The sequence below is a fragment of the Arabidopsis lyrata genome (genome assembly GCF_000004255.2).
Source record: "Arabidopsis lyrata subsp. lyrata unplaced genomic scaffold ARALYscaffold_1, whole genome shotgun sequence".
Lineage (NCBI taxonomy): Eukaryota > Viridiplantae > Streptophyta > Magnoliopsida > Brassicales > Brassicaceae > Arabidopsis > Arabidopsis lyrata.
The window spans coordinates 27,582,033-27,602,455 of NW_003302555.1; the positions used below are offsets into that span (position 1 = coordinate 27,582,033).

At 34.8% G+C, this 20,423-nt stretch overlaps 5 protein-coding genes across 5 annotated transcripts; 2 read left to right on the forward strand and 3 right to left on the reverse strand.

Moving 5' to 3' along the window:
* Window positions 1–1,597: 1,597 nt before the first annotated feature.
* Window positions 1,598–3,558, forward strand: LOC9330405 (auxin-responsive protein IAA18). The gene is made up of 5 exons (XM_002891626.2): window positions 1,598–2,145; window positions 2,422–2,717; window positions 2,802–2,934; window positions 3,105–3,172; window positions 3,260–3,558. The coding sequence occupies exons 1-5, from the start codon at window positions 1,871–1,873 to the stop codon at window positions 3,292–3,294; spliced, it is 807 nt and encodes a 268-aa protein (XP_002891672.1). The 5' UTR covers window positions 1,598–1,870; the 3' UTR covers window positions 3,295–3,558.
* Window positions 3,559–6,035: 2,477 nt separating this feature from the next.
* LOC9327735 (protein IQ-DOMAIN 14) lies at window positions 6,036–7,972 on the forward strand. The gene is made up of 3 exons (XM_002891627.2): window positions 6,036–6,636; window positions 7,030–7,230; window positions 7,313–7,972. Exons 1-3 carry the CDS (start codon window positions 6,313–6,315, stop codon window positions 7,823–7,825), a joined length of 1,038 nt encoding a protein of 345 aa, XP_002891673.1. The 5' UTR covers window positions 6,036–6,312; the 3' UTR covers window positions 7,826–7,972.
* Window positions 7,973–8,095: 123 nt separating this feature from the next.
* Window positions 8,096–10,590, reverse strand: LOC9327736 (pentatricopeptide repeat-containing protein At1g51965, mitochondrial). The gene is made up of 2 exons (XM_021014381.1): window positions 9,699–10,590; window positions 8,096–9,596 (listed from the first exon to the last, which is right to left on the reverse strand). Exons 1-2 carry the CDS (start codon window positions 10,455–10,457, stop codon window positions 8,394–8,396), a joined length of 1,962 nt encoding a protein of 653 aa, XP_020870040.1. The 5' UTR covers window positions 10,458–10,590; the 3' UTR covers window positions 8,096–8,393.
* A 296-nt stretch (window positions 10,591–10,886) lies between these two features.
* Window positions 10,887–11,753, reverse strand: LOC9330406 (putative B3 domain-containing protein At1g51970). The gene has a single exon (XM_002894299.2). The coding sequence runs from the start codon at window positions 11,684–11,686 to the stop codon at window positions 11,309–11,311; it is 378 nt and encodes a 125-aa protein (XP_002894345.1). The 5' UTR covers window positions 11,687–11,753; the 3' UTR covers window positions 10,887–11,308.
* A 7,552-nt stretch (window positions 11,754–19,305) lies between these two features.
* Window positions 19,306–19,653, reverse strand: LOC9330407 (putative B3 domain-containing protein At1g51970). Its single transcript, XM_002894300.2, has one exon. It carries the CDS (start codon window positions 19,651–19,653, stop codon window positions 19,306–19,308), a length of 348 nt encoding a protein of 115 aa, XP_002894346.1.
* Between the last annotated feature and the right edge of the window lie 770 nt (window positions 19,654–20,423).

Sequence of the window (20,423 nt, forward strand, 5' to 3'; positions counted from 1 at the left end):
TATTAAAATTTGAACATAAGTTATTTTAAAACATTACAAACTCCCAATTCAAATGATTGAATAACAAAAATAAAAAGTTTTTTTATACTAGTAATCTAAAAATAATCGGGGTATGTAAGATTAGGCGGGGAATAATCGGATTATGCGGAAGTAATCGGATTAGGCGGAGAGTAATCGGGTGACTGATTTCTTTAAGGGATTAGTCATTAATCGAGGCGAATAGGGTGGGCTTAGCGATTAAGCGGGGAGTAATCGGGTCTAGGCGGGGATTTTTAGAACAGGAATTCTTGTTCGTTTCATGTAAACGTAGACAAACTCGAATCTAAAATTAATTATTTCATTTGTTTAGTGTCTGATATCTTATTATGGAGAATGAGATAGTAGAATAAACTAACCTGATAAAAAAAAAAAAAAAAAGAGTTTCTGTGGAGATTATTAAATTTTACTCATGATCTAAACTATAAGATGACAAAATATTCCTCGTATCACTCGAGTTTAAATATATGATCCGGATTGTAATTAAAGCCAATAGTAATTTATAAAATAATAACGACAAAACGAAAGAGAGAGAGAGAGAAGGGTTTCGTGTAAAATGTCCAAATTCATTTGAACCTTCCCAAACATTGAAACATGTGCAAGTCCTATGGGACAGAGTCGATAGGAGTGTGATCCTAACAGACCAGAGAAAGATCGTCGAATCCTCCATTTCTTTTTATGGCAACCATATTATTTGGAGTACCTTTTATTTATTTATTTATTTTTTTTAATATTTTTTTTAGTTATTATACATACTCACGTTGGGTGCAATTTTACTTGTCCTAGTATAAATAAGATTAAAAAAAAAAAAGATCCTCTATTTTTTTTTTTTTGAAAAAAAAAGATCCTCTATTTTCCCAGTAATTTTCTGAAAGTATAAAGTCTCTTAAAAAAAAAACTTAGTCCTTTTTTGATCTAAAAAGATGTTTAGTCCTATATTCAATCATTGTGGATACTACTGGTATTATAAAAAACAGAACAAATTCTCAAGTTACACTTGTTTTTTTTTTTTTTGTGGTCAACCACAACTTGTTGTATAATTTTTTTTTTTGTATATGTTTTTTCTGTTGTCTGTATTTTTTTAGTGTCTATGTAAACTCTCTTTGAAACTAATAAAGAAATTTTGCTTTTTTTTTTTGGTCAAGAGAAAAATATGTTTTCATTCAATAAAAAGGTTTTAAAAAGGCCTATGGGATTGGAATAATAAGATAGAAAACAAAATAGCACGCTTTGCTTCCTCCACTAAACTTCCTTTTAAGGGCAGAGAGAGAGAGAAAGATTGATTGCGTGTGTTTCACACCAATAAATTCCTTTAACTTTTATTTTTTTTTACTTTCTTACTGTTTGCTTGGTCTCCAATTTTACTAAACTTCCAGTGAATTTCCAATTTGATCCCTTTATTTTCCTCTGGATTTATCACTGCCTCTCCTTGATGGTATAAATCCAACTTCTTCTACTTCAAGAATCTAGAGATAGAGAGAGAGAATACAGAGTGGGGAAAAAAAAATACCCACCATAAAGTTTTTACATTTTTTCCCCTAAAAAACGAAAGCTTTGGTTTGGCAAAAAAAAAAAAACGAAAGCTTTGGTTTTATATAAAAGACCTCTCTAGCTTCTCATTCCATTTCCATATCTCTCTCTCTCTCTCTCTCTCTCTTTTGTTTTCTAAGTTGCTTCAAGGGTTTTTGGATAGTGTTGCAGAGAGATTTTAACTAATGGGTTTATACAAATTTGTTCTTTTGCGTGAACAAGTTGTCAACTTCTAGACAAATTTTCATTTTAAGTGTTTTCTTGTCGAAATTCTTCTTCTTTTAGTCAAAGAACGCAAAGATTAATGGAAGGTTATTCAAGAAACGGTGAAATCTCTCCGAAGCTGCTTGACTTGATGATTCCACAAGAGAGAAGAAATTGGATTCACGATGAGAAAAACTCTGTTTTCAAAACAGAGGAGAAGAAACTTGAGCTAAAGCTTGGACCACCTGGTGAAGAAGATGATGATGATTCATCGATAATAAGACACATCAAGAAAGAACCAAAAGACAAATCTATCCTCTCTCTCGCTGGCAAACACTTCTCTCCTTCTTCCACCAAAACCACATCCCATAAAAGGTTTTAAAACTTCATCTCTTTACTTTTTTTTTTTGTTTTTATCTGTTTTGTATCCTTTTGACATGATGATATTCACTTGTTATTAGCCAATAAGGTCCCATCTATCTGCATAAACTTTGTTCTTGTCTGCTTTAAGATTGGATCTCAAAACTTTTCTTCTTTTTACCCTTTTCCCATCTGAAAGTTTCAGTCTTTTTTACTGCCCTTGTTTCCTCTGTTTTTCACCTTGAGATTGTTTTATTAACAAGTTTTGTTTTGATGACTTTGTGTTTAAAGAACTGCTCCTGGTCCAGTGGTGGGATGGCCTCCGGTTCGATCATTCAGAAAGAATTTAGCTAATGGAAGCTCTTCAAAGCTTGGAAATGACTCAACCACCTCCAATGGTGTTTTCCTCAAGAACCAAAAGTGTGATGATGATGTTAAGACAATGGAACCAAAGAGACAAGGAGGCATGTTCGTAAAGATCAACATGTATGGTGTTCCCATTGGTCGTAAAGTTGATCTCGATGCTCATAATAGCTATGAGCAGTTATCTTTCACTGTTGACAAGCTCTTCAGAGGTCTTCTTGCAGGTAACTTTGAAACCTTTTGACTCTCTCTTGATTATGACCAAAAAGATAAATTCTTTTTGACTCTTTTTGTTCTGATTTTATTAGCTCAAAGAGACTTATCATCATCTATAGAAGATGAAAAACCAATCACTGGATTATTGGATGGGAATGGAGAATATACTCTTACTTATGAAGACAATGAAGGAGACAAGATGCTTGTAGGAGATGTTCCATGGCAGTAAGAATCTTTTCTTTTTTTTCGTTTTTCAGCTTTTTGTTCTATCAAAAGGACAAGAATTAGATTCCTACTCAAATATTTATTATATCTTAATCACACTTTGATCAAGAACAAACTTAGTTTTGGTAAACTTTTTGATCACTAAAATTGTATTTTTCTTGAATTGTCAGAATGTTTGTATCTTCAGTGAAGAGGCTGCGTGTGATTAAAACCACTGAGATTTCTTCAGCATTAACATGTAAGTGTTGGATTTAAAAACATTTTTACTTGTCTTAATGACTCTTTTATGTGAAATTATAGAATCTTTTTTTGTTTTGTTTTGCAGATGGAAATGGTAAGCAAGAGAAGATGAGAAGATGAAGAAAAAGATCTTTTACAGCTTTTAAGTAGAGAAATGTTATTAATTGCATTTTGCCTTTAAACTTTGATGAGTTTTTGGTCTTGACAAGTTTCTGATAAGTCTGATGTACATTCTGGTTTGTTACATCTTCTTTTGGCTTTTGAGATATCATAGAGTTATGTTGGAACTCTAAGACCAAACAGAGCAATGATGATTTTGGGTCTTGAGTAAATTTACAAACCCTTTTAGACACTATATTCTCATATGTTTTAAAGCTTTGGTAATGATTAGTCACACTTGATTAACACTTTAAGAACATCACTTTTTAAGTATTGTAACTCTTTATATGTCTGCAAAGCATCTTTTTTGGAAAAAGGAAAAAAGAAACAATCTTTTTCTCTGCCAAAAGCTCTTTAGCTTTTATTAACTCTATCTATACTTGGGCTATTGTAATGAACTATGAGAGTGAAAGGTTTTTAAAACATTGAACAACTTTTCTTTAAATGAGTTGTTAGGACAGATATTCAAACCAATGTCTAACCACATCTTTCATCTTTTGTCTTGGACTCTTGGGCAACAAAATTACATACATCATTATATTTGATAAAACTTAATACGATATAGTTTCTTTAGGTTGATGCATGTATATTGTATAATCATCTCAACTAGGGTTGTTCATATGTATATACATACGATCAAAACGTTTAATGGAAAAAGGAAGAAAAATTGGTGGCTATAGAATATTGATAAAGAGAGTACAATATAGAAAACTCGAAGAGAATGAAGTGAAGAGTCTTTTTCGTTGAGAGACTTGCCTAACTATTCGAAGCAGCAATATGAGACTTAATAGTTACTTTTTTTTTTTTCTCTTTTTGCTTTCGAAAATGTTCATTCTATATTCTTTTGAAGTCTACAGTGATATTGATGTCCAATTGTGTTGTCCTCTCATCATTTTAGGACCACTCTATCTAGTCCAAAAGATTAATATTCTGGTTTTAAGTTGAAGTAATAAGCCATGTTTACTCTTATAAGAATGTGTTTGGATCAAATAAATTTATCAATGTGTTAACGATCAAATAAAACCGAATTCTAAAGAAAAGAAACTTTCATTGCTAGCGGAAAATTCGAAATCTAAGGAAAAAGGGTTTGATGAAAGGAAAAATGTTCTATGCCAAAGCCCAAGTTAAAGAAAATGAGACTTAATACTAAATTACTAATGAGAGGTCATTATTTGCTGTGAAAAAGCCTTAATCAAAAAGGGTACGAACGGAAACCGACGTTTAGTAGAGCTACCACATTGGATTTACCAAACAGTTCAAATTCTTGTTTAACTATGATAAATAATTGGGTACAAAAATATTCCAAATAATCTATTTCAAGAAACATTTTAACGTTTATAAGATATTCATCTTAATGTTGAAGATTTTTTCTATAAGCTGTAAAATTAAATTTATCTAATTATTGAGGTTCCTTTGATAAAAAATAATAATTTTATTTCATTCTATACTTATAAAATTAAAATATTATGTTATAAACAGAAATTATGCATTTGGAAAAAATCGACTAGTATAGTGAACAAATCTTTAAGAGATGGATTTTCACAAGTTTGGTCATGGACATAATAAAGTTGGTGTGTGTGCTCGTGTTGAAAATGTGTAATCCATTTAATTGAGTCATTGCCATTATTGGAGATACTTTGGTCAAATGTCCGTCAATGTAGACAATTATATTCCTCCGAATTTGACGTTTTTTCTAATAACATCCGATCTACCGAATCATACATATGTAGTATATCATTTATTCATTATAAGACAAGATTGTAGAAATAAGTACTAAAAAATTCAAAAAAAAAAACGTTCCATTACCCCATTTAAACCGATCAATCAGTGCACTGATTATGTTTTAGCCATTAAGAAGAAGAAATCTTATCATAATTAGCATTTTTAATTAAATCGAGTTATAGAGTGAAATGTGACATTCTTAATTCTGGGAATTACGATAAATATTGGAGTCGGTGACTCTTAAGACATTGCTCCATATAACATTAAGGCACTATTTGTTTTCTTATTTGTGTGAGAAACAAATTTTGTAGGAGGCAGAGAAACCACTTTTGTCATTTGCAGGTGAGTTCTATACTTTAATTTATTTGTTTAATCGTTCTTAAGTGTAATTAACATTTCTATTTTACTCTTTCGTCGTCATTCTTTGTCTGCAGATTGTTATACCATTTCGTTTGATTTCATAATGTTTTCCTCTTTTTTTCCATTTTATTTGTATATTTTTACTCTAGACGAAACTATGGATTGTGTAAAAATGAATCCAATCAAAAATAATTAGAAAGAATTTTGATTTGTCTCTCCATGACATCATTTTTTGTCTTCTAATTCAGGTTTCACGAGGCTGTGTCAGAATTTTTTCTGTATTTTGAATCTTCTTTTTCTATTTTGTTCAAACCATGATCTTCTTTTCTTCAAAACAATATTTTTTTGCCAACAATTATTTATCTATTTACTATCCAAATTTTACACTCTGTGAAATGTTTTGTCTTTTCTATCATCCTCTACACGTAGAAATATTATCACTTTATAGTATATATATGATTTTATTTTAAATTCAATAGGAATATAGGATGATGATTCTTACTTTTTTTGTAGAGTGATAACAAGTATTGTCAGTTCATTGCTGTTCAATTTTTCTGTTTATCTCATGATTACAGTGTAAGAAAAATAATATATCCATTTTGGTCATAGTAATACACTTCTTTTAGCTATATTCATAACAATGTTCTATAGTAAAATGTTTTGGATTTTTGTGAGGAAATATAACCACTGACATATTGAAAATTTTAACAAGTGATAAAAACAAAGTTTGAAAGTAAATAAATTTCAAATTAAATGCAATGAAATTTTGTTTTCCTCTCTACATACAAAACGTTCTTTTTGGGTATTCGTGAATTTGTCATTCTTTAACAATTTTTTTCTGAATCGTCACATCGCAGACTACCAAAACATAAGTGTTCTTGATTCTTTGAAATCGAAATGGGCAGAGCAGTGAGATGGTTTAAGGGCTTTTTTGGTATGAAGAAGAGTAGAGAAAGAAGCCACGTTTCTGGCGGCGACTCCGACAAAGGTGGCGACCATTCCGGCGACTTCAATGTTCCTAGGGACTCTGTTTGGCTGGGAACTTTTCTGACTGATACAGAGAAGGAACAGAACAAGAACGCAATTGCAGTTGCAACGGCCACTGCTGCTGAAGCGGCTGCGGCTGTGGTTAGACTGACTAGTGAAGGAGCGGGAGATTTGATCACAAGGGAGGAGCGGTGGGCCGCCGTGAAAATACAAAAAGTCTTCAGGGGCTCTTTGGTAATTTCGACATCTTTAAATGTTTTTTTTTTTTTTTTATTATTCTTTTCAAAAACAATTTTGTTTTTAAAACAAAGATCAAATTTTGGCAAATGGGTGTTGTCTAGTTCGATTTTTTTATTAGAACAACTGTCGAAATTTTGGAAGTTTTTCTTCAAATATCAAAATTTGGCTAATAATCAAAAAAAGATTAGAAACATTTGTCAATTTGGAGTCTTTTCTTCAAAGATCAAATGTTGGCAAATGGTTTTGTTATGTTCGAATTTTTGGTTAAGAGACAATTGTCTGTTTGAAATTTTTTCTTCATAGATTTAAATTTAAGCAAATGTGAATCCTTAAATCGATCGTTTATAAACAATTGTCAATTTGAATATATATATATTTTATGGTTAGGCAAGGAAAGCATTAAGAGCTTTGAAAGGTATAGTGAAGCTACAAGCGTTAGTGAGAGGATACTTAGTAAGGAAACGCGCGGCCGCGATGCTGCAAAGAATACAAACTTTGATCAGAGTCCAAACCGCTATGCGATCGAAACGCATCAATCGCTGTCTCAACAAAGAGTACAACAACACGTTTCAACCTCGACAATCTCTTGTAAAGAACCAATCTCACTTCCACTGGCTCTCTTTTTTTCTTTAAGCTAAAAACAAGAGTCAAGTGTGTTCTTTGTTGATAGGATAAGTTTGATGACGCAGCGTGCGATGAGAGAAGACCAAAGATTGTAGAGATGGACGATATATACATGAGGAGATCAAGTTCAAGATCAAAATCCAGACAAGTGCACAATATTGTTGCAATGTCTGACTATGAAGACGATTTTGTTTACAAAGCAAATGATTTAGAGTTGAGTTTCTCGGATGAGAAGTGGAAGTTTGCTACGGCGCAGAACACACCGAGATTCTCGCACCACCATTCTGCTAATAATCGCTACTATGTAATGCAGTCTCCAGCTAAGAGTGTTTGTGGAAACACTTTGTGTGACTATGGACGCAGTGTGAGTACTCCTGGCTACATGGAGAAAACAAAATCCTTTAAGGCGAAGGTACGGTCACATAGCGCACCGCGTCAGCGATCTGAGAGGAAGAGGTTGTCGCTAGATGAAGTTATGGCGTCTAAGAGTAGCGTTAGCGGTGTGAGTATGTTGCAACAGCTACCACCACGCTATTCTTGTTCCTATGATCCGTTTTGATTTCCATGGAGGAATTTAACTTCTTTTTTAAAAAAATCTTCCTTTCCTTTTGGTTATCTTATTATTGTACATTTGTTTCTCATGATCTTTTAAAACGTTATCTTCCTCATGAGTTTAGCAAGTTGTTTTTGGTGGGGTTTTAGCTAATTTATGTTTCATAAATTGAAATTTTCGGTCAAGCTAGGTACGTAATCTTGTTCTCTGAACTTCTAATTCCACCAACTCAAGAACAAGCAAACATTGAGAAAAACTAATTAATTCCTTAACCAGTAATTTCAAAAAAATCTAGTTCTTCTCATTGAGAAAATTTCTAACTCATCACTCTTTGATAACATTAGTACATTACAATAGCCTAAGAGCAAAACCTTCAAACACCAATGAGTTATTCTCCTGATTCAAAATTTTCAGTTCTCGCACAAACTTGCCAGCGCAGATTATAATACTCACCTGATAATCAAGCAGAGCGACGCGGAGAAGACAGTATTTGTGAAGACTGCATTAGAAACTCAAGAAATCTGCAGTTTCCATTCTTCAGTTTAGGATCATTCTCAGACCTCATTTCACTAATTTACAGAGGGCTGACAACCCAACCTGTTATCGGATTCTTCCTACGGATACGAGATTTTCCATGAGAGCCAGACTGCAACCGTTCGAGCACAGTGTAGGTAATGGAATCTGGTGTGAGTCCTTGCTGTTTCATCTTTGTGTACAGATCAACTGCTTCCGCGGTTCTCCCGCTCTTCTCTAGACAATCAAGCAAAATGTTGTATGTCACAATGTTTGGTTGACACCCTTTAACAAGCATCTCTTCGAACAAACTATACGCCATTTCGACTCTCTCTGTTTTCCCAAAACATTCCATCAGAGTGCTGTATGTGACCACATCAGGGTTTAATCCTTTCTCTTGCATCTCCTTGAATCTCACATGGGCTTCATCAACATCACCGTTCTTCCCCAAACAATTAATCAAAGAGTTGTAAGAAATAATGTCGGGTTTACAGTCACTCCTCTCAAGCTCCTCAAATATGTTAATAGCCTCATCAACTTCTCCTACCCGGCCGAAACTAGAGATAAGTATATTGTAGGTGAATATATCTGGAGAAGGACCGTCCTTTTTCATTTTCTCAAAGAGATCATGTATATGAGATATTTGCTTTAGCTTCCCAAGCGCCGAGAACACAGTGTTGTACATCATAGTATCAGTAACCACACCTTTCTCATGAATCTTGCTCAACATCTCTATCGCTTCAATAGTTTTACCCGCACCACACAAACTCTCCAGCATCGACATGTAACTATCTCTCTCTCCTTTCACAGGGAAGCTCCACATATCACAAAATAGCCTGTGAGCCTCACTTACATGCCCTAACTTACTCAGCGTTCTAACCAAATAAGAATATATCCCCTGAGTCATATATCTTTTCGAAATCTCCACAATCCCATCTAACCTCACAAGCTGACCTTCAGCTACTAAAAGATTCAAAACAAGACTATACGTATACTCATTCGGTCGACAACCCGTTTCCACCATTCTAGAGAAAACCTGAATCGCCTTATCAACCATTTTCCCTTTCGCAAGAACTTGCATCAAAGTATTATAACCAACAACATTAAGCGTCAGCCCTTCAGTAATCATCTCATTGAATAAACCAACAGCTTCATCATACTTCCCAATCCTCCCCATAGTCCTGATCATAATCGTGTACGAATACTCATCTCTTCTACAATGTCTCTTCTTCATATCTTCGAAAACTTGACAAGCCTGATCAATCTGACAAAAGGCTGCACACAATTATACATAAAAACCAAAACTTTACTCAAAGAGAGTTCTATGAATCAAAAACAAGTGAGCTCTCTCTCAAAAAGAACGTACCTTTTCATCTTTAGCTAAAGCATCAAGCAACATATTGTAAGCAAAGATATCAAGCTTATGTCCTCCTCTTCTAATCTCACAATACACATCAAAAGCTTTAGAAGAATCACGAGATCTTAAGTAAGCTTGAAGGAGACACTTGTAGGTAAAAGAGTTCATCTTTAAACCCCATTTCTTCACCAATCTTAAACACATTTGTAAATCTTCCGTGTCACCGAAGAAACCTATTAAGATATTCACAGTTGATATGTTTCCATGGACGTTAGATTTCACCATGGAATCGAGAATCGAGCGAACACGATCGAATCTGTCTGAAAGATTTGACCTTGAGAGGATTAAGATGATTCGATTGTAGAGAAAAGGGTCATTTTGAGAGTTAGGGCAAAGAGAAGGGACGAATTTGAAAAACTCGACGGCGACGAGAGGAGAATTTAGGGATTTGAGAATCTCTGAAGCTTCGTCGGGAGTGAGGGAGAGTGTGAGAGAAGAGAGGTAATCAGAGAGGTCAGAGAAAGCATCGGAGAGATTAGTAGCTCCAATGATGAGATTGGTGGCTCTGCAGATGAGATGGCGGCGAGGAAGAGGGTAACCTCGTACGTCGGCGGGGAGAGGATTAGGAAGAGAAACTTCGGCGGAGAGAGATCGGCCGGAGGGAGATGATGAAGTGACTTTGGCGACATACTTTGTGGCGTATTGACGCCGGTTTGGTCTGGTGATTGTATTGACGGAGTTGAAGAAACGGCGGCGAAGAAGCTTCATTTTGCGGCGGAGAAGGAAGGAAACGAGTTCTCTCTTCAGTTGATGAAACTCAGAGGTAAAGAGATGAATCTTTTCGTTTAAATGGGCCTTGAAATTGATTAGAGCGTTAAATGGGCCTTAATATTTTCTAGTTTTCATCTTTATGTGGATTTTGTAAGGGCATGACTTAATTTTTTTGTTTGTAAGATTTAGAGGACGATTTGTTTTTTTTTTTTAATAATTAAGAGGTTGTAGGTCTAGGTCGGTCAATCCCTAAGAATTTATATGGTTTCCTTCTAAATGTTACTCGAATTGGTGATCTTTAAGCTTTGTTTAAAAAACGATTTTTTATAAACAAGTCCTTTGGAAATAATTTTTCAAAAGTGTTATATGAACACGATCTTCAAAGCGAAATTTAGATAAATGATCTATGATAATGATTTCAATCTTTAAAGATTTTTATTTCTTTTAAAACTAAATCGTTACATCAAATAAAAAATGATTGTGTTTTGTTTTGTAACTACGATTTAAGGTTGTTAGCTTAGATTTTTGTTCGAGATTTAGTTCATTATAACATGTTGGATTTTTTTTTTTCTCTCTTTTAGCTCTATCAAAAGAAATTGAGATTTAGTTCACATCATAAATTTTGCAATGTTTTTAAGGTGAAATTGCTATAGATTGGTTGTTTTTTTTATTCCTTTTACAAATTTTTCGAATAATTATGATGAATAGAACGTAAAAAGATATAAAATAACTTTTTATTTATTATTGTAAAGATTCATAAAACCCACATAAAAAAGTACTGTAATTAAAATTTAAAACCTCTAAATAAATATCTCTATGATAGTTGAAAAGAGAAAAATAAGACAAGATTAGTTAATATGGTGGAGGAGGAATCTTCGAGTCCACTTATCCCACGTAAGTCCAATTTCATCGTTTGTTTTGTAACCTTTAGCTTTAACCATATTGTACCATCCTCCTCTCAACATATACCTGCCGCTGCACTTGATCAGTGTTAATGTGTAATCATCAGATTCATGACCTTCCTCTACAATATGGACTTTCACTTCAACACCGTTTCCCAAATTCTCGACCAAACCACGTTCCATATGCGGAATTATTTTTTCAAAATCTTGTTTCGGTAGAATAACAAAACCATAACGACTAAGATCACTCTCGGTTAGATTCTTCTTTAGAACCCATGGATCATATGGAGCTAAACCCAATTCCAAATCGAGTTCTTGAGCCATCGTTACTAAACTATATGAATATTTTTTACTTATGTTAATGATATTAGTGAGATTGAGAAATAAAGCTTTCTTACCTATGTTTATTTATATATAGAGTCTTCCGATCAAAATAATCTTTCCTTTTTTTCTATTGCTACGATTTTTTTAGTACTTTTCCTTTTATGAAGTTTACATTTTTGTCATCCTACATGTGTTTTAAACATTTTGCTCAAAGTTTACAAAAACAAATTTGTTATATTTTTACATTACTGGAATATTACTGTAATATTATTATTAGAGTTTACATTTTCTTATTTTTACAATTTCGTTTATATGTGATCATGGAAACATTTTTTTTTCTTTACAATTCCTAATCTTGTAAGTAATTTACATATTAAATTATTCTTCTTTCTCGTCCAAAATTGCTTTGTATAGTTCTTGTGGAAGTTTTACATTTTAATTAAGACAAAAATGCATTGATTTCGTTTTTTTTTTCTTTACAATTTCTATTCTTTTTAATTTACATTTTAAGTTATTCATCGTTCAAAGTTTTCAATTATCCCAAAAATTACACTTTCTAAACACATAAACTAAAGTCTATACGTTATAACTTCAAAGTGTTGAAGTTGTAGATGATCAAACATTTTTTTTTTTTTGTTTAAACTCTATTGTCAACTGGTTTCCTGCAAGATTTTGTAAGAACACAAATCACAATGTGTTGGAATTGAAGAAACTATGAAGATATATATAGTGAACTTTTTCTGGTTTACGAATGAAATTTTACCTTTCTCTGTATTATTGGGCTATATGGGCTTTGGCCTTTCTCTATGTTTCAATGACGGTTTATCTTACGATTAGGTCGAGTCATATACTTGTTCTCATGGCCACTATATAAGGCAAACCATTGTAACTTCAAACCTAAGCAATAAGATTTACACTACTCTAAGCTATTTGACATGGTATCAGAGCATTAACCTAACTACAAAGAGGTTGTTGCTCGATCTTGTGATCTAAATTCCGCAAAATAATACTCTGTTTTCATTCTAAAAACTTCGATCTCTTGACCTAGCTTTCAACGACTCTGTTTTCGTTGGAATTCTTCCTAACACGATGGCTACGGCATCCTCTTCTTCGTCATCTACCTCATCAGCTTTGACAGAAGTGGTGGCGCAGCCTCGTATCAAGACACGGCGTACAATTTCGCCGTACGATCTGACTTCCAGTGACAATCCGGGTACTTTGATCTCTAAACCTCTGTTGCGAGGTCCAAATTATGACCAATGGGCAAACAACTTGTGTTTAGCTCTTAAAGCAAGGAAAAAATTTGGTTTCGTGGATGGCACCATTCCACAGCCGCCAGAAGATGATCCTGACTTTGAAGATTGGACTGCAAACAACGCGCTTGTGGTCTCTTGGATTCGACTTACAATCGATGAAGCTCTCTCCTCGTCCCTGTCCCATATCAACGATTCTAATGAGCTGTGGGTGCATGTCCAGAAACGTTTTGGTGTAAAGAACGGGCAACGCGTTCAGCGCCTCAAAACAGAGTTAGCAAATTGTCGACAGAAAGGACTTGCTATCGAAGCATACTATGGCAAACTCACACAATTATGGGGAAGCTTGGCTGACTACCAAAGAGCCAAGACGATGGAAGAAGTGAGAAAAGAACGTGAGGAAGATAAACTACACCAATTCCTCATGGGTCTTGATGATTCTCTCTACGGCGCCGTGAAATCAAATTTGCTGTCTCGGGTTCCTCTTCCCAGCCTCGAAGAAGCTTACAATGCCTTGACCCTAGACGAGGAAGCGAAACATCTGAGCAGAGACAACGATGGGCGAATTGATGGAGTTAGTTTTGCTGTTCAAACAAATCCTCCTCGCAAGCCATATGACAACCGAGCCGTGTGTAGTATCTGCGGACGTACCGGTCACATTGCCGATAATTGCTTTCGCAAAATCGGATATCCTGAATGGTGGGGAGAGAACTCTAAACCAAATTCTAATTTTCGAAATAAATCAGGCAACAATTCGGGAAAAGGAGGAGCTGGCCGTGGAACTACGACGACATCCGTTGGCTCTATGACTGGAAAGAATTTAAATTCAGCTCACGTGAACAATGTCCCAACAAATTTCGGACTCTCCACCAGCAATTCACAGCCTCTCTCGTTAACCCCTGCTGATCGTGTCGGAATAAGTGGCTTGAGCAACGATCAATGGAATACTTTGGTTAACATTCTTGAAGAAAGAAAATCTCGTTCCACTGATCATCAATCGGGTATGTTCTTTATCGAATCTTGGATCATTGATACAGGGGCTTCTAATCATATGACAGGGACTCTCAATTTTTTGTTGGATATTCGGGAAATGGCACCTGTTCTTATTAAGTTGCCTGATGGACGATTAACTACAGCTACAAAAATGGGCCGTGTATCACTTGGTTCGTCCTTGTGTCTCCAGAACGTGTTTTTCGTCGATGGTTTGAAGTGCCATCTTATATCAGTTTCGCAGTTGACTAGAGAACGGGGTTGTGTGTTTCAGATTACTGATAGGCTTTGTATTGTTCAGGATCGCATCACCAAGATCCTGATTGGCGCGGGTGAGCAACAAAATGGACTTTATTTTTTTAGAGGAGTGGAAGTAGCAGCAGCTGCTCATCATGTGGATTCATCTTCTCTTGAAGTGTGGCATTCTCGCTTGGGTCATCCCTCTTCTAAAGCTTTGAATATGTTGAAGTTTTTGGATTTTAGTACTAAGTTTGATTCAAAGGCGTGTGACGTTTGTATTCGTGCAAAACAAACACGAGAGTCTTTTCCTTTAAGTTATAATAAGACGAGTGTTGCTTTTGAATTGATTCACTGCGACCTTTGGGGTCCGTATCGTACTACTTCTATCTGCGGATCTCGATATTTTCTCACCATACTTGATGATTATTCAAGAGCAGTTTGGATTTACTTGTTGCCATCAAAACAAGAAGCTCCAACACATCTCAAAAATTTCTTAGCTCTTGTTGAACGTCAATTTTCGACTCAAGTAAAGACTATACGCAGTGATAACGGATCCGAATTCATATGTTTGCGCGATTTCTTTGCTGAAAAAGGGATTATTCATGAGACTTCTTGTGTTGGAACTCCGCAGCAAAACGGCCGCGTTGAAAGGAAACATCGTCACATTCTTAATGTTGCTAGAGCTTTACTCTTTCAAGCTAATCTTCCCGCTGAGTTTTGGAGCTATTGTGCACTAACAGCTGGATATCTCATAAATCGAACCCCTACACAAATTCTTGATGGGAAAACTCCATTTGAGCTCATCTACAACCGACCACCGCCAATGAATCATCTGCGAGTATTTGGTAGTTTATGCTATGTTCATAACCAAAAACATCGAGGTGATAAATTTGCAACAAGAAGCACAAAATCGATTTTCATTGGATATCCATTTGGTAAAAAGGGATGGCGTGTCTACAATCTCGAAACCGGAACAGTGTCAGTTTCTCGTGACGTCGTGTTTCGAGAATCAGAGTTTCCATTTGCTGTTGAAGCATCTTCTTCACCACGTTTGCTTTCCACGTCGCAACAGTCTCACAGTTTTGATGACATTGAATTTGTGACTGATCAAGACCAGTTCAATGTCTCATCACACGAACCTTCCGTTGTCCCGATCAGCATTCAACCAACGCCATCAATGTCATCTTCATCTCCATCCGCGTCTCAACCTGCAGATTTAACAGTGACTTCATCTCAAACAGAGCAAGACTCTGTTTCTTTGGATTCTCAGCCTGCAGAAAAAGACAGTGACGTCGTAACAGGTCCTGCTCAAAACAAAGATTCTTCTTCTGCTCCTACTGCCAACAGAAATGAATCACCTCAAAACACGATTTCTCAAAGTGACGGAACTGTTTCTTCTTCGATTTCAACTGATGAAGACACAGAACCAGAACCTGAAAAACTTGGATTTGGATATAGGAAGAAAACTCCACCCGTACGGCTTGCAGATTATGTCACTTCCCTAATCTACACGCCTATGCCTTCTGCTACACCATATCCCATTGACAATTTTGTCTCCAGCTCACAATTCTCCGACAAATACCAAGCTTATTTGTTGGCTATAACCTCTGGTCATGAGCCTCAACACTACAACGAGGCTATACGTGACGAAAACTGGAGGCTTGCAGTTAAAGATGAAATAGAGGCTTTAGAAGACAATGGAACATGGACAGTTGAGGATCTTCCACCTGATAAGAAACCTATCGGATGTAAGTGGGTATTTCGTCTAAAATACAATGCAGACGGTTCCCTTGAAAGACATAAAGCTCGGCTTGTTGTTCTTGGAAATAATCAAAAAGAAGGTATTGACTACTCTGAGACTTTCGCTCCCGTTGCAAAAATGATCACTGTTAGAGCATTTCTTCAACAGGCCGCTTCTTTGGATTGGGAAGTTCATCAAATGGACGTTTATAATGCGTTTCTCCATGGTGATCTTGAAGAGGAAGTTTACATGAAATTTCCTCCTGGATTTCGTACGGATGATAATACAAAAGTCTGTCGTCTTCGAAAATCGCTATACGGATTGAAACAAGCACCTCGTTGTTGGTTTGCGAAGCTTGGCTCCGCTTTGAAAGATTATGGTTTCAAGCAAGATTATTCCGATTATTCCCTATTCACGTTTGAAAATGCTGCTTCTCGACTTCATGTTTTGGTTTATGTCGACGATCTTATCATCACGGGAAGCTCCATTCATCTCGTCAATGAGTTTAAACACTACTTGAGTTCGTGTTTTCGCATGAAAAACTTGGGCATTCTTCGATATTTTTTGGGCATTGAGGTTGCTCGCAGTCCTGCCGGGATTTATTTGTGTCAACGTAAGTACGCACTTGACATTATTACGGAAACGGGTCTGATGGGTGTGAAGCCGATTACGTTTCCCTTAGAGCAAAATCACAAGCTCTCTCTTGCCAAGGACGGTGACTTCTCGGATCCTACACGTTATCGTCGTCTCGTTGGTCGTCTCATTTACTTAGGTAATACGCGACCCGAGCTGTCTTATGCTATCCATATTTTGTCGCAATTCATGAATACTCCTCAAAACTCTCATTGGAATGCTGCTCTTCGTGTCGTACGATACTTAAAGAACAGCCCTGGTCAAGGTATTTTACTTCGTGCTAATACACCATTGACTTTAACTGCTTGGTGTGATTCGGATCATGGTGCTTGTCCTCTAACCTCCCGGTCTCTTACTGGTTGGTTCATACAATTCGGTGAATCACCATTATCTTGGAAAACACGTAAGCATGATGTTGTATCTCGTTCTTCGGCCGAAGCTGAATATCGTGCAATGGCGGATACGGTGCAAGAACTACTATGGCTTCGTGAGTTGCTGCCATCGCTCGGCATTAAGGTTACTACACCAATCACTCTTCACTCCGACAGTTTATCCGCAATAATGCTTGCTGCTAATCCCGTGTTCCATGCTCGAACAAAGCATGTTGCTCGTGATGTGCATTTTGTACGCGATGAGATCATTCGTGGTGTTATAGCGACTAAACACGTCAACACAAAGAGTCAACTTGCAGACATTATGACAAAGGCGTTAGGGCGTCAAGAATTTGAAGATTTTTTGGTCAAGTTGGGTGTTTGTAACCTTCACACTCCACCTTGAGGGGGGGGGTATTGGGCTATATGGGCTTTGGCCTTTCTCTATGTTTCAATGACGGTTTATCTTACGATTAGGTCGAGTCATATACTTGTTCTCATGGCCACTATATAAGGCAAACCATTGTAACTTCAAACCTAAGCAATAAGATTTACACTACTCTAAGCTATTTGACATGTATGTAAGTATTTCTCTGCCAATGTCTTCTGCTGCAAGCCACATGACAACTGTTTTACGCGTTAATAACATCTAATGGTTCGAGTCAAGTTAAACAAATTTAAAGTAACATAATAATTATATAAGTCATTTTCCTTCCAATAATTTATACGATCATCTCTTCTAGTTATACTACCAATGTCTTCTACTGAAAACATCTCTTCCAATAAACAAGTTCCAACGGAGGAAGAAGAATAAGATGATCGTATAGTTACCAAATGAGCAAGAAGCAATTCCTTTTCGAAGCGTAAACGACTTGAAGATTTTTCTCAACAAATAAAAAAAAAAAAACAAAAAACGACTTCAAGATTTCAAGAAACAAACGCGCACTTAGACTGTTTAGAAATCCTATTCACTTGAGTATATTTATAGCAAGGAATATCATTATTATTTTGGATAAATTTCAATAATCTAACATTTGATAAAGATTTTTTCTTCATTGCACTCATTATTTTGATTTCTCTGTATATTTTTATATAAAATATATAATTGGTAAATTCTCCAAATAAATGGGTAGTTATTTACGTCATTTCCCTTCCAATAAGTTTTGCAAAGTTTTTTAGGTGAAATTGCTATAAGTTTTTTTTGTAACAAAAATTTCGAATAGTTATGATGAATTGAATATAGAAAAAGAAAGAAAAATATATAATTTTTTTGTAAAGATTCATAAAATTAAAGGGAGACTCACAAAAATGCCCCTTTTTCAATACCCCTTTTCAAAAATGCCCCCAATGGATGTCCATTTTTAAAAATACCCCTTTTATGTACAAAATGACTAAATTACCCTTCTTTTAATAAAAGATATCATAAATATATAAGGAAATATAACAAAATTAGGTCCACAAAATACAAAATATTTTTTGGCGGGAAAAGTGATCCCCAATTTTTTCCTGCCAAAACACTTGTAAAAATTTGTAAAACCTTTAAAATACCTTTTAAAATTTTCCGGTAAAATTTTTTCCCGCCAAAAAATTTTTTTTGCGGGAAAAGTGATTCCGCAATTTTTTAGGCGTTAAATTTTTGGCGGGAAAAATTTTCCCGCCAAAAATTTACAAGGTATTTTAAAGGTTTTTTACAAGGTATTTATAAGGTTTTACAATGTATTTTAAAAGGTTTTACAACGTATTTACAAGGTATTTATAAGATATTATAAGATTTTACAAGCTATTTTATAAGGTTTTTACAAGTTATAAGGTTTTACAAGTTTTTTATAAGGTTTTACAAGTTATAAATACCTTATAAAACCTTAAAAGTACCTTGTAAAATCTTTTAAAATACATTGTAAAACCTTACAAAACACTTGTAAATACCTTGTAAATTTTTCCCGCCAAAAATTTTCCCGCCAAAAAAATTTCGCAAAAAAAATTGCGGAATCACTTTTCCCGCAAAAAAATTTTTTTGGCGGGAAAAATTTTTACGGGAAAATTTTACAAGGTTTTTTAAAGGTTTTTACAAGTGTTTTGGCGGGAAAATTGCGGGATCACTTTTCCCGCCAAAAAATATTTTGTATTTTGTGGACCTAATTTTGTTTCAAATAAGGGTAAAATAGTCATTAAAAATTAAAAGAGGGCAAACTTAAAAATGGACTCTCAAAGGGGGCATTTTTGAAAAGGGGTATTGAAAAAGGGGCATTTTTAACAATTTCTCAAAATTAAAACCACATCAAAGTACTGTACTTAAAATTTAAATCCATTAAATAAATATCTACAGCTCCTTGAAATTTGATAAAGAGAAAACCAAGACAAGTTAATATGGTAGACTAAGAATCTTCCAGATCACTTATCCCACATAAGTCCAATTTCATCGTTTGGTTTGTAACCGTTAGCTTTAGCCATATTGTGCCATCCTCCACTCAACATATAACTCCCATTGCACTTGACCAGCGTTAGTGTGTAATCATTAGATTCATGACCTTCCTCTACAATATGGACTTTCACTTCAACACCGTTTCCCAAATTCTCGACCAAACCACGTTCCATCTGCGGTATTATAAAAGTTTCAAACTCTTGTTTCGGTAGAATAACCGAACCGCCATAACGAAGATCAGTCTCGGTTATTTTCTTCTTTACAATCCATGGTTCATGTGGAGCCAAACCCAATTCCAAATCGAGCTCTTGAGCCATCCTTACTATAATAGTGAGATTGAGAAATAAAACCTTTATTACCAGTTTATATATAGCTTTGATCAAAACAATCTTTCCTTTTTTTTTTTTGTTACCATTTTTAGTACTTTTCCTTTTTAAGAAGTTTACAATTTTTTGTCCTTATATTTTTACATTACTGTAATATTATCAGAACTAGGTTATGAACCCCGCGATATCGCGGGGAAACTCATTTTCAACAAATATATTTTATTACGTTTATGTATTAAATTATTATTACAATATATTCAAATATTTGAATTATTATATAAAATTAACTATGTCTTAAAGTTATATCGTAAATATTTTCTAAAGATATTAAAACAAACTTATGAATAAAAATGTAAAAAAAAAATTATGATTAAAAAACACTTTTGAAACATTTTTTGTGAATATAAAATTATTTATAAGTGACAAAATAACTAACGAAGAGTTATAATATAGAGAGAAAAATTCTAGCCGGTCAAAACCAAACAGATATAAAAACACAACCAGAAAAATAACCATCAACACAAAAAATAACCGTCAATATTTTAACGAAGAGTTGCGATAAAAAGACATAACCGAGAAAAAATAACAGTCGATATTTTCACGAAAAGTTGCGATAAAAAACACAACCGAGAAAAAATAACCGTCAATATTTTAACGAAAAGTTGCGATAAAAAGACACAACAAAAAATGTAAATATCAACATTTTTATCAAAAATTATGATAAAAGGACACATTAGAAAAAATAATTGTCAACGAAAAAT

Coding starts and splice junctions, on each gene's coding strand:
- LOC9330405 (XM_002891626.2), top strand. CDS start 1,871: ATGGAAGGTTATTCAAGAAACGGTGAAATCTCTCCGAAGCTGCTTGAC. Junction 2,146..2,421: donor AAAACCACATCCCATAAAAG/GTTTTAAAACTT, acceptor TTGTGTTTAAAG/AACTGCTCCTGGTCCAGTGG. Junction 3,173..3,259: donor GATTTCTTCAGCATTAACAT/GTAAGTGTTGGA, acceptor TTTGTTTTGCAG/ATGGAAATGGTAAGCAAGAG.
- LOC9327735 (XM_002891627.2), top strand. CDS start 6,313: ATGGGCAGAGCAGTGAGATGGTTTAAGGGCTTTTTTGGTATGAAGAAG. Junction 6,637..7,029: donor AAGTCTTCAGGGGCTCTTTG/GTAATTTCGACA, acceptor TTTTATGGTTAG/GCAAGGAAAGCATTAAGAGC. Junction 7,231..7,312: donor TTCAACCTCGACAATCTCTT/GTAAAGAACCAA, acceptor CTTTGTTGATAG/GATAAGTTTGATGACGCAGC.
- LOC9327736 (XM_021014381.1), bottom strand. CDS start 10,457: ATGAAGCTTCTTCGCCGCCGTTTCTTCAACTCCGTCAATACAATCACC. Junction 9,597..9,698: donor CTTTAGCTAAAGATGAAAAG/GTACGTTCTTTT, acceptor GCCTTTTGTCAG/ATTGATCAGGCTTGTCAAGT.
- LOC9330406 (XM_002894299.2), bottom strand. CDS start 11,686: ATGGCTCAAGAACTCGATTTGGAATTGGGTTTAGCTCCATATGATCCA.
- LOC9330407 (XM_002894300.2), bottom strand. CDS start 19,653: ATGGCTCAAGAGCTCGATTTGGAATTGGGTTTGGCTCCACATGAACCA.